Raw genomic sequence first — 14,876 nt, forward strand, 5'->3', positions numbered from 1 at the left:
CCATTGAAGTCAGCAGGGCTAGGTGGGTGGGAGCAGAATGTGGCCCGTAAGCAGAGCAGAATATCTGCACTGACTTGGTTACTTATCTGTAACCCTAGTTCATCGAGATGGGCTCTGCATAGTCCTACTTGTGGGATCAAGTTGCCTGCGCTATCAGCTTCTGGAACTTTCTGCAAAGCAGCATCCACTGGGGCCACTCCCGTCCACTTCCCAACCTGGTGGGTTCTGGGGGCATAAAGGGGGAGTAGCCTCAACCAGCCTCAGTTCCTTCCACTACGTCAGGAATCCCTAGCCCGGGACTCCGAAGTGGGGAAGGTGAACCAGGAGTGTGAATACAGACTCCATCTCTAGGAACTCCGATGCCAGGTAAGTAACCTCCATTTCTCCCTTGAGCGGCGTCTTCACGTTCCCCCTGGTGGGAGTTAAGTGAGCAGTGACGCCTCAGGCTTTGCAGCTCCAGGCAAACAGGGGCAGCAGGGCACCAAAACGAGCATCTGCTCCAGGTGAAAGGGCCAAAAAGGAAACAGAGGTGACCGAACTGCTGCCTCCCTAGAACAAGTCACAAGGAGGGAAAGCTTTGCTAAAAGCATGTTCATAGCTCCAGTGCCAGTCATGTCACATGTGCAATGAAGACCTGTCACAGGAGTTCCCTTTGTCCTAGACAAGGACTCTGACAAACCCAGGAAGCTGAACCATTGCCCAGTCATGGTAATGGTGAAACAGTGCATTTTACATGGACAATCTTTGACCATGATGGACTGGCTCCTCTGGTGTCAGCCCCATGGCTGGCTATAGGGTTTGGGGAAGTTGTGGATAAGTTTTGACCCCACAAAAATCATGGTAAAATTCTCTGAGCATGCAAAGTATGAGACATTCAGGACATGCAGACAAGCTAGAGGTCTGAAAGAGATGGAAAGCACAGACACTGCAGAGCTGGAGATGCAGGCAGGCCCACCTGTTCTGTAAACATGCAGCTGAAAGGAGATCAGCCCTTAGTGGGTATCTCAGTAACACTCGGGGCTATCAAGAATGGCATCTTCCCAGAGACTTAGTACCAAATAGAGCCTGACTAATGTTTACATGGAACCTACGAGCTTTACAAGGATAAAAATTAGAGCCCCTTAGTTCATGCTGGAAGGGAACACCCCTCCGGTGAGACAAATGAACCTATTCTACCGCAAGATTTGTAGCACATCCCAGGCATTGCAATGGAGAATTAGGTCTCCTTTTCTGCAGCTCTCACAGCAAAGTAACCACCTCAGATAGCTCTCAAGATACACAGAGCAACCTGGTCACAGAGCAGGTAACTCCAGGGTGACAAGAAACGGTTGCCATCTCTGATTGTGACAAAGTGTCTCTTGGCAGAAATCAAAGAATTGTTGTTGTTTTACACTATGCCAAATGCAATGGCCAATGAGCCCATTATCAGGACCACCTGCTTGAGAGCTGCTCAGATGGGGAAACCTCTCTCAGTTCATGGAGCAGGCTTGGTTGATCAAAGATTCCTGCTTTCCAATAGGATCTTTTGGGCCTCAGTACAAACGCTCCTATTCAAGAGTGCACTATCCAGACTCTGGCTGTTGACCAGAGAAACTCTGGACCTTGGCGGAGACCCCGACTCATCTCCGAGGCAGGAGATGAAATGGTCTGGAAAGCAGGACTTTCAGATACTAGTCTCATATTCACAATACTGAATGACAAAATTGCCAGTCTCTTGCCAAGGCTACTGAAGGCAACTTGGTACCAACTAAACCAACACTGGAAAGCTCTTTACATTCAATCCAGGGCAACATGTAGAGAAGTTCCTGCTCTTGGTGCAGGAAACAAATGCAATATTGATGTTCGGTTTTGCTTGCTCGTGAATCAGAACCACCGGCAAGCACAGTAACCCTGGTAGGAAAGGACGTAGCTGGTATTTGCCCCCTTGTAGAAAAAAATAATACAAGATGGAGCCCTTGATAGAGCCCTTGCACTGTCAAGTGTCAATTCTGCTCTAAGAGTCTGTCAATGTGTCTTCTCTCCCTGGTGGAGGAGACACTGGACCCATCCCGTGAGGACAATGAACTTTATGAATGGGAAATTTTCCTAACATAACTGGCTAGAGCAACCCCCTCTTTGGTGGTCCAGGTAACGCATGGCTGTGATGCTGTCCATCATAACCTAGGTTTGGATTTATGAAGGGGAGAAAACCCCCACAGGCCAAAAATGGCTCTCAGCTCTGGTACCTTGACATGGAGCCACATCTCTCACTGAGACGACAAACCTGGAGTGGTCAGAGCATGAGGTGAAGGACCTTCTCTCTCCTTTAGAACTACTACTGCACGTGGCAGGAAGGTCACTTGGGAAACTCTCTGGAGGGCATGTTCTTTCCCTGCCTAGTGAAATAAGGTATCTAGAAAGCACTAGGACATTGTGGCTCAGATGTTCCTAGTGTAAAGATAAGGTGATGGAGTCAGGAAGAACTCTGCTGAGGCCTCAGACACAGTCTGGTGTGAAAGCTATCACTTAACTGCACCAGTAAGGAAAATGACCACTGCAGGAAAGTTTATAGGTCTGGAATACATCCAGGTTTCAAAGACCTCATGGTGCCTAGTGGGGATGAAGGCACAATTTTATTGATCAAGGTCTACTTTGACTTCAAGCAGAGGGATGTGCAGAGAGACAGATGTGAAAGCGACTGCCTTTGAGACTGCCTGATAGCTCTGGCTGCTGGTAGCTGTAATGTGACCATGGCACATAAGAATCTGGATCCAGGACAAGTTCCAGATTAGAGAGCCTTGCACTAGCAGAGCAGCTCTCACGCTTCTTGCAGAGTGGGCAATGCTGCGTGCAAGTGCGGAAGAACACATCAGGAGAGAGCTGGCTGGGCTGCCTCGACTTACTTTTGATCATGCTGACATCGTTTGCCCCATCACCGATCGCCAGGGTCACGGCCTTCTTGTATTTCTTCACCAGCTCCACCACCTGGGCCTTCTGCAGGGGGGTCACCCGGCAGCAGATCACCACTTTGCACAGGCAGGCTGTTCTCACCAGCTCAAGCTCCAAGTTCCCCTCTAGTGCGTAAGCCTGCGGAGCAGAGGAGAACATGCTGTGAAAGTGAGGTCAGCCCAGATACAGCGCCAACCCAAATTACAGAACCAGCAGAAGGAAGAATAACTAACCCATTGTGTCAGAGGAAGTGCTGGGGAGGCACGATGTCCACAGAGCTACTAGGCCAAGAACAAGAGCTGGGATGAGACTTTCTGAGCAGCAATGACAATGGCCTCTATCATCAAAGCTCCCCCTTTTCATTACTAGCAGTGACACTAGTGGAATTTACCCTCTTGACTTTGGTGGGTGGGTCTCTGCTCACTCCTGGCTCAGTTCCTAAGCTGTGAGTAGGGGCTTGTGTCCTGAGAAGACCCTGCAGCACTGACTTTCTATTACAATTATAAACATGCTGTAACTAACAATTAATCAACTCCCACGAATATTCCTCAATGGACCCTCCATAATTCCCTTTCCTGCCAAATCCGGGACCCACGTAAAATTCATCTGGCTGATCTACAGGCTCCAAGCCCCCCCCGCCTCCAACCCCCCCAGACAAATCCACGGCCCATATGGGCTGATTTACAATTGGGAGGGCTTTGAAAAAGCCTAGTAGAACTGGTCATAAGAAAAAGACGAAGAAAATAAATCTGCCTTCCCAGTGTTGACCTTTTACTTTATTAGGATGTGTTATTTCCATTCCTGAAATCAACAACGATAACCGGCCGCCTGCTCAGAAACTCATCCCTCCGCCGCTGCTTGGCAGGTAGGGACACATTTCTGCCTCTTCCCATTGCTTACAGAATGTGCTTCTTGTGCTCTGATGTCTTCTCTGCAGACATTCACGGAGGGAATCCACATGACTCCCTCCTCCCCCGAGCCATACAGCAAGCCAGCTGCCCTTTCCACTTAAGGCAGCAAATCAGCAGCCCGGATTTCCTTTCTTCCAAAAACAGTAAGTGTGAGTCACCAACGCCCCCGCGTCCCTCCCATCAGCAGCAGCAGGCTTGCTCAGCTGGAGAGCCCTTCTCGTGATTCAGTTTTACCCTGCTATTGACAGCAATAGTTTTTACGACTTTCCAAAAGAGCCTCAATGCACCAAAACCTCACCTAACAAAATGTTATATGCAAGCCTCAATAATCAGGGGCTGCTCTAGACATTTTGCTGCCCCAAGCATGGTGGGTCCGCTGGTCGCGCAGCTTCGGCGGACCTCCTGGAGTCTGCTGAAGCCGCGGGACCAGTGGACCCTCCACAGGCACGCCTGTGGGAGGTCCACCGAAGCCGTGCGACCAGTAGACCTTCCACAGGCAAGCTGCCGAAGGCACCCTGCCTGCCGCCCTAGCGGCAACTGGCAGAGCGCCCCTCGTGGCTTGCCGCGCTTGGCGTGCTGGTGCCTGGAGCTGCCCCTGTCAATAATGACCCTCCATGCACACAGACCAATGTGTCATGTGATGCTGTGCAGTTAACCATAGCAAAAATGGTGCTGCCTTCCACTGCTGGCGGCAGCAGGCACTCTAAACCATCCTTACCAAGCTATGGCCGTTAATAACCAGGCCATACACCCCATTCGCTTGCTCTTCAGGTAAGATCCTTGACTTCGTGGAAGGGTTTTCAAACTTGATAATTTCATCACTGTCCAGGAAGGAATCCGGATTCATTTTCTTCCTTGCAGTCCTTAAAAATACAGAAACAAATGTAAGTTATTTTCTTAAACTTATTAAAGAAAACCATGTTCCCCCTTGTTAGTATCGTTCTCCTTGCGGAGGGTTTTGAAGGACTCTGGCAGCACACAGGGCTGGAGTGGCCTTGGGAGAATTCCTCTAGTGACAGAGCAGTGTCTGGCAAGGACATGGGGCCCTAGGATTCCCTGCCCCTGAAGCACCCAGCCTAGGGTCTACTTGGGGCAGGTGCAGAGTAGCCCGTAGGAAGCTGTGGGGTGGCCACTGGAAGTTACAGAAGCCCCTGGAGCTTGTACTGGCCTCTGGAGCCAGGGCCGCCCAGAGTGGGGGGAAAGTGGGGCAATTCGGCAGCGGGATCTTCGCTCTCTCTGGGTCTTCGGCGGCAGTTCGGCAGCGGGCCCTTCACTCGCTCCGGGTCTTTGGCGGCAGTTCGGCAGCGGGCCCTTCACTCGCTCCGGGTCTTCGGTGGCAGTTCGGCAGCGGGCCCTTCACTCGCTCCGGGTCTTCGGTGGCAGTTCGGCAGCGGGCCCTTCACTCGCTCCGGGTCTTCGGCGGTGGGTCCTTCAGTGCAGTGGAAGACTCGGAGCAACTGAAGGACTCACCGCTGAAGTGGTGCCGAAGTCTTGGAGAACCGCCTGCTGAGTACAAGCACCGCAAGTGGCAGAAGAAAAAACAAAGCCACGATCGGCGGCACTTAGACTGCTCTACCGCCACCGCTTCATTATTCGGCAGCAGGTCCTTCCCTTCAAGAGGTAGCCGCCGCTGAATTGCCACCAAAGACCTGGCCCTGCCCCAGGCCCCCTGAATCCTCTGAGCGGCCCTGTCTGGAGCAGGCAGAATCAATGAAGCACAAAGATGGTTTCAAGCTACCTTTACCCCTCCCCATCAGGTAGTGCCTTTTGAGACACCGGACCCCCACCTAGGCCCCCATCATCAGACATCAAAAACAATCTCTTTATTCCTTGTCTGACCACCACCTTCTCCTTCCCAAGATCACAGGGCTCCATCTGGCTCCTCCCTACAGACGAGCTGAGAAAAGCATCCAGCTACGGGATCAGAACAAGGATGACCTGTTGGCGCAGTGAGAACCACTTTATGTCCACAACTGAAGGCATTGTGACCCCAGACCCGCTGGCTCATGACGATCCAGAGTGGTCAGCTGTGTCCTTTTTTACATCAATTTTAGGGCGAGAATGGACAATTCGTAATCATCTAGTCGGACCTGCATAGCACAGGCCACAGAATTTCACGCCGTGATTCCTGAATCAAGCCCATCTCCGCTGGCTGAATTAGAGCAGACCTTTCAGAGACAGCTGGTCTAGAGTTAAAGTTCACTTTTGGTGAACTATGTTAGATGAAAGATGTGGACGAATTGGAGAAAGCCCAGAGAAAAGCAACAACAAGGAATAATGGTCTAGAAAACATGACCTATGAGGGAAGATTGAGAACATTGGGTTTGTTTAGTCTGGAGGACAGAAGACTGAGGCAGCACATGATAATAGCCTGTAAGTATATATTTATCCGCTGAGGAAAGGACAGGAAGCAATGGGCTTAAATTGCAGCAAGGGAAATTTAAGTTAGACATCAAGGTGGATAAGCACTGGAACAAATTGCCTAGGGAAGTTGTGGAATCCCTGTCATTGGAGATGTATAAGAACAGGTTAGAAAAACACCTGTCAGGGAGGTCTAGAAAATATATAGTCCTGCCACTGTACATGGGACCGGACTAGATGGCTTATTGAGGTCCTTTGTTCCATGTCTATGATCCTATGAAGACAGAAGGCTTGAATGGCACAAACACCCTCCAGTTCTCTATGCCAAACATACCACATGGCAATGCACAATCTAGCTGTTTACCTGAGTTCATCTAACACTTCCTCAGAGGTGTTGCCTTCAATAATGAAAACGTCCTTCATGTCATCATGCAGCATGTTACAGGAGTAGCCAATATTCACAGCAGTCTCTGGAAAAATCAACAGTTTCACTCAGACTCAGACAGGAATGACGTCGATTACCCAGCCACCCTGCACTCTCTTGGGCCATTTCCATGACTGATAAGTACTGTGCATCTCAGCAGAGAGAGGCCTGGGCCACATAGATCTGTCAGTTCTAAAGGAACCAGAGAGTCTGGCTGGATGGTCTTAGCACCAGGCTCACAACAACTGGGCTTCCTAGGGCCACAGAGATTGACATCTCGGCACAAGAGACTCAGTTCTTTATGCTGCTGAAGTGGATGCACTGACTTTCCCATGCAATTTACTGCGTGCGGGTCGTCTGCTGTGCATGGACACTGATTATACAAGGGCACTTCTGAGGAGCCTTTTGCCCTACGTCCTTGGATGGCATTTCTCCTGCCTGCTCTGCTTTGCCAGGTGCTGCCTTCAGCCCTGTGCCCGAGAAGTGGCTGGATTTCAGCAGGACTGAAGGTAAAAAAGGACCAGATCCTGAGCTTGCTGATATCAAAGGAACAATGTCAATTTACACTAGCTAAGAATCTGACCCAAGTCCAAAAAGCCATTTGGCCTCTTTGGGGAAGAAAGGCGTAATGGAAACGATCTCTCCAGCTTGCCAGATGCAGGTGGGGGGGTTGTGAGGACCAGAGGGGCAGCTATAGGGTGTGTGGTTCCATCTCTTGTTTAGTTCTTGCTAGGAAAACGAAGCTCCACAGAAAAATGCTGCGGTGAGTCCAGGTGCCAGCTCATGCCAAGGCCAAGGCCACGAGGCCTCACTGAAAACACTGACACATGCGCAGGTGGGAACCCCCCTGGCTCCCCTGTGCACTGGCATTGCTAGAACAGATGTTACGTTTCCAAGGAAGTGTGTGGCGTTTGGCCTTTATGAACTGCGTGCGAGTTGCTGCCGGCACTGATCTCACTGGTAATAGCTGCACCCAGTGCTGTAGGGAATAGGGCAGGGTTTTCCTGATAGCTATAGAAGTGTTTGCTACGACAATGGACACCCACAGCCAGGAGAGGAGCATTACCAAGTGTGACACACCAGTGAACCGCTTGGGGTGTCTCCTCCCCAACACAAGGACGCCCATAGACTCCAGATGAACCACTGGGGGACATCAGTGGACAGGAGACTTTGTGGATTGCTCCCCACACACCCTTGGAATACGCAAACCCATGTCCCCTTACAGGGCATGAACTGTGGGGGAAGGGAGTAAAATCCCCGACCAGAAGGATCTGTATCCCCATGCTGCTTGCCATTTGGAGAGGGCAGCATTTCTAAGCATAAGCAAGGGATACCCAAGCTGCTTAGCTTGGGTTACCCCTAAGGACATATAGGGCTTGCACGTTACAGCAGCTTCTGTTACTTTTTGGAACCTAAGGGCAGGTCCAGCCTACAGATTGACATGGGTGCACTGTGCAGCTGTAGCACGTCTGGTGAAGATGCTCTAAGCCAATGAGAGAGCTCTCCCACCGGCTTAACTCCACCGCCACGAGAGGCAGTAGCTATGTTGGCAGGAGAGCTTCCCCGCTGACATATCGCTGTCTACACTGCGGGGTAAGGTCAGCGTAACTACATCACTCAGGGGGGTGGATTTTTCATACCACTGAGTGATGTAATTATACCAAAGTAAGTGTGTAGTGTCGACTAGGCCTAGGACTGTAACTCATTAATGTGCATCATTACCTGCTTTACCCTTGTAAACAACTCTAATTTCTTTTTCCTAGTTAATAAACCTTAACTAGTTCATTACAGGATTGGCTACTAGTGCTGTCTTTGGTGAGAGATCTAAGATACCACTGGCCTGGGGTAAGTGACTGGTCCTTTGGGGCTGAGAGTAACCTGAATAGTGCTTTGATTTTTGGGGTAAGGGACCATCTATCACAAAGGCCGGCTCTCCTGGGTGGCAAGACAGCCTGGAGTGCCCAAGGGGGCTGTCTGTGCCCACAGCCTCAGGACTCACCATGGGTCTGACCATTCAGACCCGTGGAGTTTTGCCTGAGTAAACAGGATGCAGGCAATGGAGGGAACAGCCTATCTGAGGAGAGGAGAGGAAAGTCACAGGCAGCAGCCGATAGCCCTGCGTGTCTGTCCCAGACCATCCCTGTTACCTTGCTTGTCTCCAGTAAGAACCCAGATTTTAATGCGGGCTTTGGTCAGGGTTTCAATCGTCTGGGGGACTCCATCTTGTAACTTGTCCTCAATAGCCGTGGCACCTAGCAGCTTCAAAGACAGAGGGAAATGGGTGAGCTTCCCAGTGGTCAGCACCAGAGGAGAGCGCAGACCACCCAGCAGTGCCCACAGTGCTTGGGGCTCAGCCCAGGCTGGATTCCGCTCAGCTCTGTTTATCGTACACATCAGGCACCGGTCCCACAACCCTTGTGCCAATCCCACTGACCCGTGTGCTGCACAGATCACTCAGGTACCTGCTTACGGGACTGGAGGCCTCTCTCTTTTCCCACCCGCCCTGCACTTGCAGCAGCACGGCGCGGTAACTTACACACAGCAATATTGTCCACACAGATGTATCAGACCACAAACCTTTTTAAGAGTCTCTTTCTCTACTTGCTGGGAAGACCCATTAACCTCGAATCTTGGTGATACGTGACCCAGGGAGGTGGTGATGAGATGCAAATGAGATTTCGGCTCTAGCTTCTAGCTGAGGTTTTTAGGCAGAGCCGAGCACTGAGCTTCCTATCTGCTGTTGGGGGAGGCTTAGAGTTCAGGTCTCAGGTTCTGAGCCAGTGCCTGAGTCTGACTGGCGCTTCAGGACCAAAATCTCCTACGCTATGTTTTAGAGCCCTCTGCTATCCTGAAGGGCAGACATCTCCTCTGTCAGCTGTTCTTGTATCGTTCCTTGGACTCAGAAAGAATGTAACAGCAAGCACACTCGCCTTTCCAGAATGCAGAGCTGTGACCCATGCTGACCGTTACCTGGATCTCTGAACCACATCTTATTAAGTCAGTTACATGTGGGGTTTGCTCCAGATCCCTTGTGGCCTAACCTGCCGGCTAGTGAGTGATCAGGTGAGGGAAGCATGGAATGGAAAAGAAAAGATGAAAAAGACTAAACAAGTCCTGCTTGTCATAGCATAGAGCAGGGCCACCCCGCTGAAGTGCCGGGTCTTCGGTGGCAATTCGGTGGAAGGACCCCCCGCTGCCGAATTGCCGCTGAAGACCCAGAGCGGAGGAAGCTCCAGGGGCCTAGGCCCTGCTTGAGTTTTTCAGGGCCCCCAAGGCAAGTGAAGGACCCCGCTGTAGGGGCCCTGAAAAAACTCTCATGGGGGCCCCTGCAGGGCCCAGAGAAAATTGCCCCACTTGCCCCCCTGGGCGGCCCTGGCATAGAGCAAGGTCTGCTCTGAGGCACTGCGTGCAGGAGCAGCCTGGTGCTGAGTCACCCCGGGCTGTCATAGATGTAACGTGAAAGCCTCTCTCACCCAGGCAGCTGCAAGCCCTCCACTGCCTTTTGAAACTTCTGGAAACGTTTCGGTCCTCCTCAAGCAGAGCTCAATAGAGCGCACACAATGCTCATGAATTCCCAACACACTGAGGCTACAGGCACGGGACGAAGGCCTGAGCTCTCCCGTGGCCAGGCTCTCTCCGTGGCTGTAGTGAAGCACTATGGAGCTGTGGTATCTGGTACTGTGCATGGATGGTGGGGAAACCCCATGGGCCTTGTCAGGAGTTCTGCTGGCCTTTGTCTGCCTGCTCAGATCTGGAATGGGGAGGGGAATAGCTTCCTTTCCAGGACTCTCCCCTTTACTTTGAATACAATCAGCATGAAGCTGAACATGTGTTATTAAAATCTCTGAACTTAACCAGATTCCATCCCTACTCTCCATCATGACCGCCCCTACTGCCTCCCAGCTCCTTCTACAGGCCACTGACACTGCACAGAAAACCTCCTGTCCTCAGCTCTCAGCAGGATCATGAGACTACATGACCTAGGACCCTCCTACTTCCTCATGGCCCCCCTGCCAGCATCCCCCACACCAGATTCTCCTTTCTCTCGCTCACCAAATGGGCTATCCCTCCCCCAGTTCCTTCCTGCAAGTAGAGTCCTTTCCTCACAGGGTGCACACGCAGGCCCACAGCAGGAAATTGAAACCTTCTTGGAGAGCATGACAAAGCAGCTGTAGAGTTTCCAAGATTTCATAAGAGCTGCTGTGATTGCAAAAGCTGCATCGCTTCCATTCAGATAGGGCATGTATCTTCTTTTCATTCATTCCCCACAGCTAGCACGCACAGGTGAACGCCACGGGCACTCAAAAAGCAGCAGCGTCACTCACAGGAGGACCCTGCTTGCAGATCACAGTTTAGTCATTGCTTTCACTCACTTCAAGCTGACACAAACTGGTCTGCGGACACCCCTCTCTCCTCCCAGGCAGACAGAACAGAGTAAAGGCTCCTCCAGAAATGTAGAGGGACCCAGGAGCTACTCAGGACAGGGCTCTTACAGCTCATCATTTAGAAGTCGGAGGAATAATAGTTCAACTGCTTGAAATATACAAGGGGCAGCTATGAAATATCACCTCCATCAAACTCTAATGTGCTCGCCCATCACAAGTCACCTAATCAGACAACCACATAAGTTAATATAAAATTGTTCCCAGCCAGCTACTGGATGCTCACCAAGGTGTCAATGAAAACCCAGGACTGCCATGATCAAAGCCAATTTAGTTATACAACCCATGTAAAGTCATAGCAATCTGCTTACTGATGAACCAACCTCCCGGCTGCCTGCCCATAGCTTGACCCAGATTCCATGAAAGACCAACCATTAAGTCTTTTTCAATCTCTTCGTATAACTCAGATAACTTCTCCTCCCGTCCATCCAGGGCAGTGCTTGCTTCATGGTGACGTTTGTGCCACTCCTGAAAGTAGTCTTCCTGCAGGTTTTTGTAGGCGACAACTAGTGTCCTCAAGCCTTCACCTGCAAACTCCTGCAAGACATGAGTGGGATAGGTGAGGTCCGTGCAGTGGAGCACTCTTCTCGCTTGATCTGCAAGGAGTGCTATTTACAAACACCCTGTCACCCAAAAGATGCCAGCCTAACTTCTGCAACTTGCATCTAACACTATAAACTCACCAGCAACTGGCAATCCAGATCTACTTTTGAACAGATCTGTATTTAACTCTAGTCTATTGCCACTCCAAGCAGTGGAAAAAAACAAATAAAACAAAAGCCGTGATCGGCAGTTCTACTGCCGCTTCAGTCGGAGAGGGACTGAGGGACCCACCCCTGAATTGCCGCTGAAGAGCCGGACATGCTGCCCCTTTCCATTGGCCGCCCCAAGCATCTGCTTGCTGCGCTGGTGCCTGGAGCCAGCCCTGCATACAAGACCAAATCCAAAGGGTTTTCCTACACTTTGATTCTAAAGTTTTCCATTACCACGGCATCTATGTCACTGGTATTTGGATGAGGCCTACGTAAAACCCACGCAAAAGAGCTACTCCCAGAATTTCAGAATTGCGTCCATGCGTTGGTATGACTGCATGCTTTCTTTGCATTGAACAACAGTCATTGCATGCATCATTTCAATGAGCAATCACATCGGCACCTTCACCGCATAAGTGACTGAAAATCTAGACCCCAACGCTCGTTGTAACCATCCCAACAACAAGGTTCTCTTTTGGAAAGCTCAGATTCTCCCTCGGGGAGAACAGGTGGTATAGCCACCATCCTCCTCCTGTGGCTTCCGCTGGGGGAGGGCAGCTTTCAGCTGCAGCTGCCTATGGAATGTGCTGCGTCCTCAGCACCTCCTCCTCCAGCCCTGGCTGCTGTTTCACTGTGCTGGGACTATGCTATCTCATTGCAGGCCGTCTGGCAGAGCAGGGATTGCAGACACTTGTGCCAGTGTAACCCCTCCTGAGAGGCTTTCCACTACCTGGGGCCCTGGGCTCTGCACTGCACCAGCAGAGGCCAGTGTCATCTGGGGATAAGCATAGGCCCCAACAGATAATATCTTGTTAATTGCACCTTATATACAAATGCAAGAAGTCTAAATACTAAGATGGGTGAACTTGAGTGCCGGGTATTAATAGAGGATATAGATACAGTAATTCCTCTTTTAACGTGGTATGTTCCTGAAAAACATGACTTTAAGCGAACCAATGTTAAGCGAATCCAATTTCCCCATAAGAATTAATGTAAATTATTTTAGGTTAGGTTCCAGGGAAATTCTTTTTTGCCAGACAAAAGGCATTGTATACAGGCTTTGTCCACAGTGTGCAGCCTCACTCTCCTGCCTACTGAATGCCGCAAGATAGCTGATTGGCGGGGGAAGCAGGGAGAAGGCACTGATCCACAGGGTCTGCCAGCAGGCGGGAGGCACTGAGGGGGGGCACAGGGGAGCTGATGGGGGGCTGCCAGCCATGGACAAAGCAGGCGGCCAAATGCTGTTATAGTGGAGCATTGAACAACTTTAAACGAGCATGTTCTGTAATGGAGCAGGGATGTAACATCGAAGCAACGTTAAGCGAGAGGACATTAAGTGGGGAGTTACTGTATAATAGGCATCACGGAAACTTGGAATGATGATCATCAGTGGGACATACTAATACCAGAGTACAAAATATACAGAAATGACAGAGTAGGTCACAGAGGTGGGAATATGGCGGTGGCCCTATATTGGAAAAAAAGCACAGAGTCAAACATAGTAAGAATCTTAATTGAATCAAACTGTACCACAGAATCTCTATGGATAGAAATTCCATGCTCCAAAAATAAGAGTATAACAGAAACGTACTATCACCTGACCAGGATGGTGACAGTGACTGTGAAATGCTTAGGGGGGGCTACAAAAACAGAAAACCAAATAAAAATGGGGCATTTCAACTGTCCCCATATTCATTAAGAACATGTCTACTCAGGACAGGAGGCAGAGATAAAATTTCTAGACACCATAAATGACTGCTTCTTAGAGCAACTAATCCTAGAACCCACAAGGGGAGAGGCAATTCTTGATTTAGCCCTAAGTAGAGCACAGGATCTGATCCAAGAGGTGATTAGCTAAGTCACCGTGACCATAATGGAGCTAAATTTAACTTCCTTATAGGGGAAAAATACCAAAGAAACCTACTACGGTAGCATTTAACGTCAAAAAGGGGAACTACCCGAAAAGGAGGCTAGTTAAACAGAAATTAAAAGGAACAATCACAAGAGTGAAATGCCTGGAAGCTGCGTGGAAACTTTTAACAACCCCATAATAGACGCTCAAGCTCTATGTATATCCCAAACAAAAATGCCTTCATGGCTAAACAAAAGAGTAAAAGAGGTGGTTGGAGACAACAGACACCTTTTCAAAATTGGAAATCAAATACCTCTGAGAAAACAGCAAAGAACATCAACTCTGGCAAGTCATGTGTACAAGTAGAATTAGGTAGAGCAGAAGAGCATTTGAAGAGCAACTAGCAAAAGACACAAAAACTAAGAGCAATGGTCAGATCTGAGGTTACTGCTGACCTGGGCTGTATTTAAAAAGACGAAAGGCTCAGTAGCCCGTTACCAACTGCCTGAATATCCAGACTCCAAAACAGGACTAAATATAAGAAGCTGATGAACATGTTTTTCAGGCAATGGCCTGAGTCTTTACAGAATAACTCTTTCCTTTCCATGGTAAGTTATACATTATTTGCCAATCTCCCAGGGAGATGCCTTTAGGGTTGCTTTAGAGATCATCCACTTTTCAGCCTCACTGTTGGTTCCATTCCCAGCTCCAATGGTGGCATCAGAGACACTCCTAGAGAACAGGGGACTCCCACCCTTCCCGTTATCTGCATAGGGGTTCCCCTGCAGGGGGCACTTACATTCAAGTGTTCCATGGTCTCTTCCTTGAGGGATCCACAGGAAGAATCCAACAGTTCATAGACAATGGTGTCAGCGCCCTTGCAATACAAGGTCAGGTCGCCTTCCGGACTTCGCACTAAAAGCGACAGGAACAAAAGTTCTGCAAAACTCAGGTGATGGCATTTGGCAGCCATCACACCAAGTGTGTGTAGAGACATTCAAACTCGGCCCACCAGGGGTGAGGCTCACACCTGCTTTGCACAGAATGGAGGACAATGCAGCCACTCCCATCTTTAATACAGAGGTGTGGCGGCACAGACTGCAGGCCCAGCACGCATTGCTCCCTCGTGACCTGAGCAGACGCACTGCTGAAGCCTGTAGTATGGGAGGGGGGCAAGGACATTAATATCCAGATGCCAAGAGAAGT

General features: G+C 50.0%; 1 protein-coding gene across 2 annotated transcripts in view; it reads right to left on the bottom strand.

The window, feature by feature from the left end:
• The window catches only part of LOC127046481 (phospholipid-transporting ATPase FetA-like), a 137,703-nt gene that overhangs the window by 24,840 nt on the left and 97,987 nt on the right, over positions 1-14,876 (bottom strand). For both annotated transcript variants that reach the window (XM_050943550.1, XM_050943551.1), the window contains exons 17-22: positions 14,470-14,585; positions 11,439-11,603; positions 8,772-8,883; positions 6,565-6,670; positions 4,558-4,702; positions 2,883-3,066 (exon numbers count right to left, since the gene is read on the bottom strand). In XM_050943550.1, the coding sequence (XP_050799507.1) occupies positions 2,883-3,066; positions 4,558-4,702; positions 6,565-6,670; positions 8,772-8,883; positions 11,439-11,603; positions 14,470-14,585 (828 nt within the window). The remainder of the gene's footprint in view (positions 1-2,882; positions 3,067-4,557; positions 4,703-6,564; positions 6,671-8,771; positions 8,884-11,438; positions 11,604-14,469; positions 14,586-14,876) is intronic.

The sequence above is a fragment of the Gopherus flavomarginatus genome, chromosome 3 (assembly GCF_025201925.1).
Source record: "Gopherus flavomarginatus isolate rGopFla2 chromosome 3, rGopFla2.mat.asm, whole genome shotgun sequence".
In the NCBI taxonomy this organism is placed as follows: Eukaryota; Metazoa; Chordata; order Testudines; family Testudinidae; genus Gopherus; species Gopherus flavomarginatus.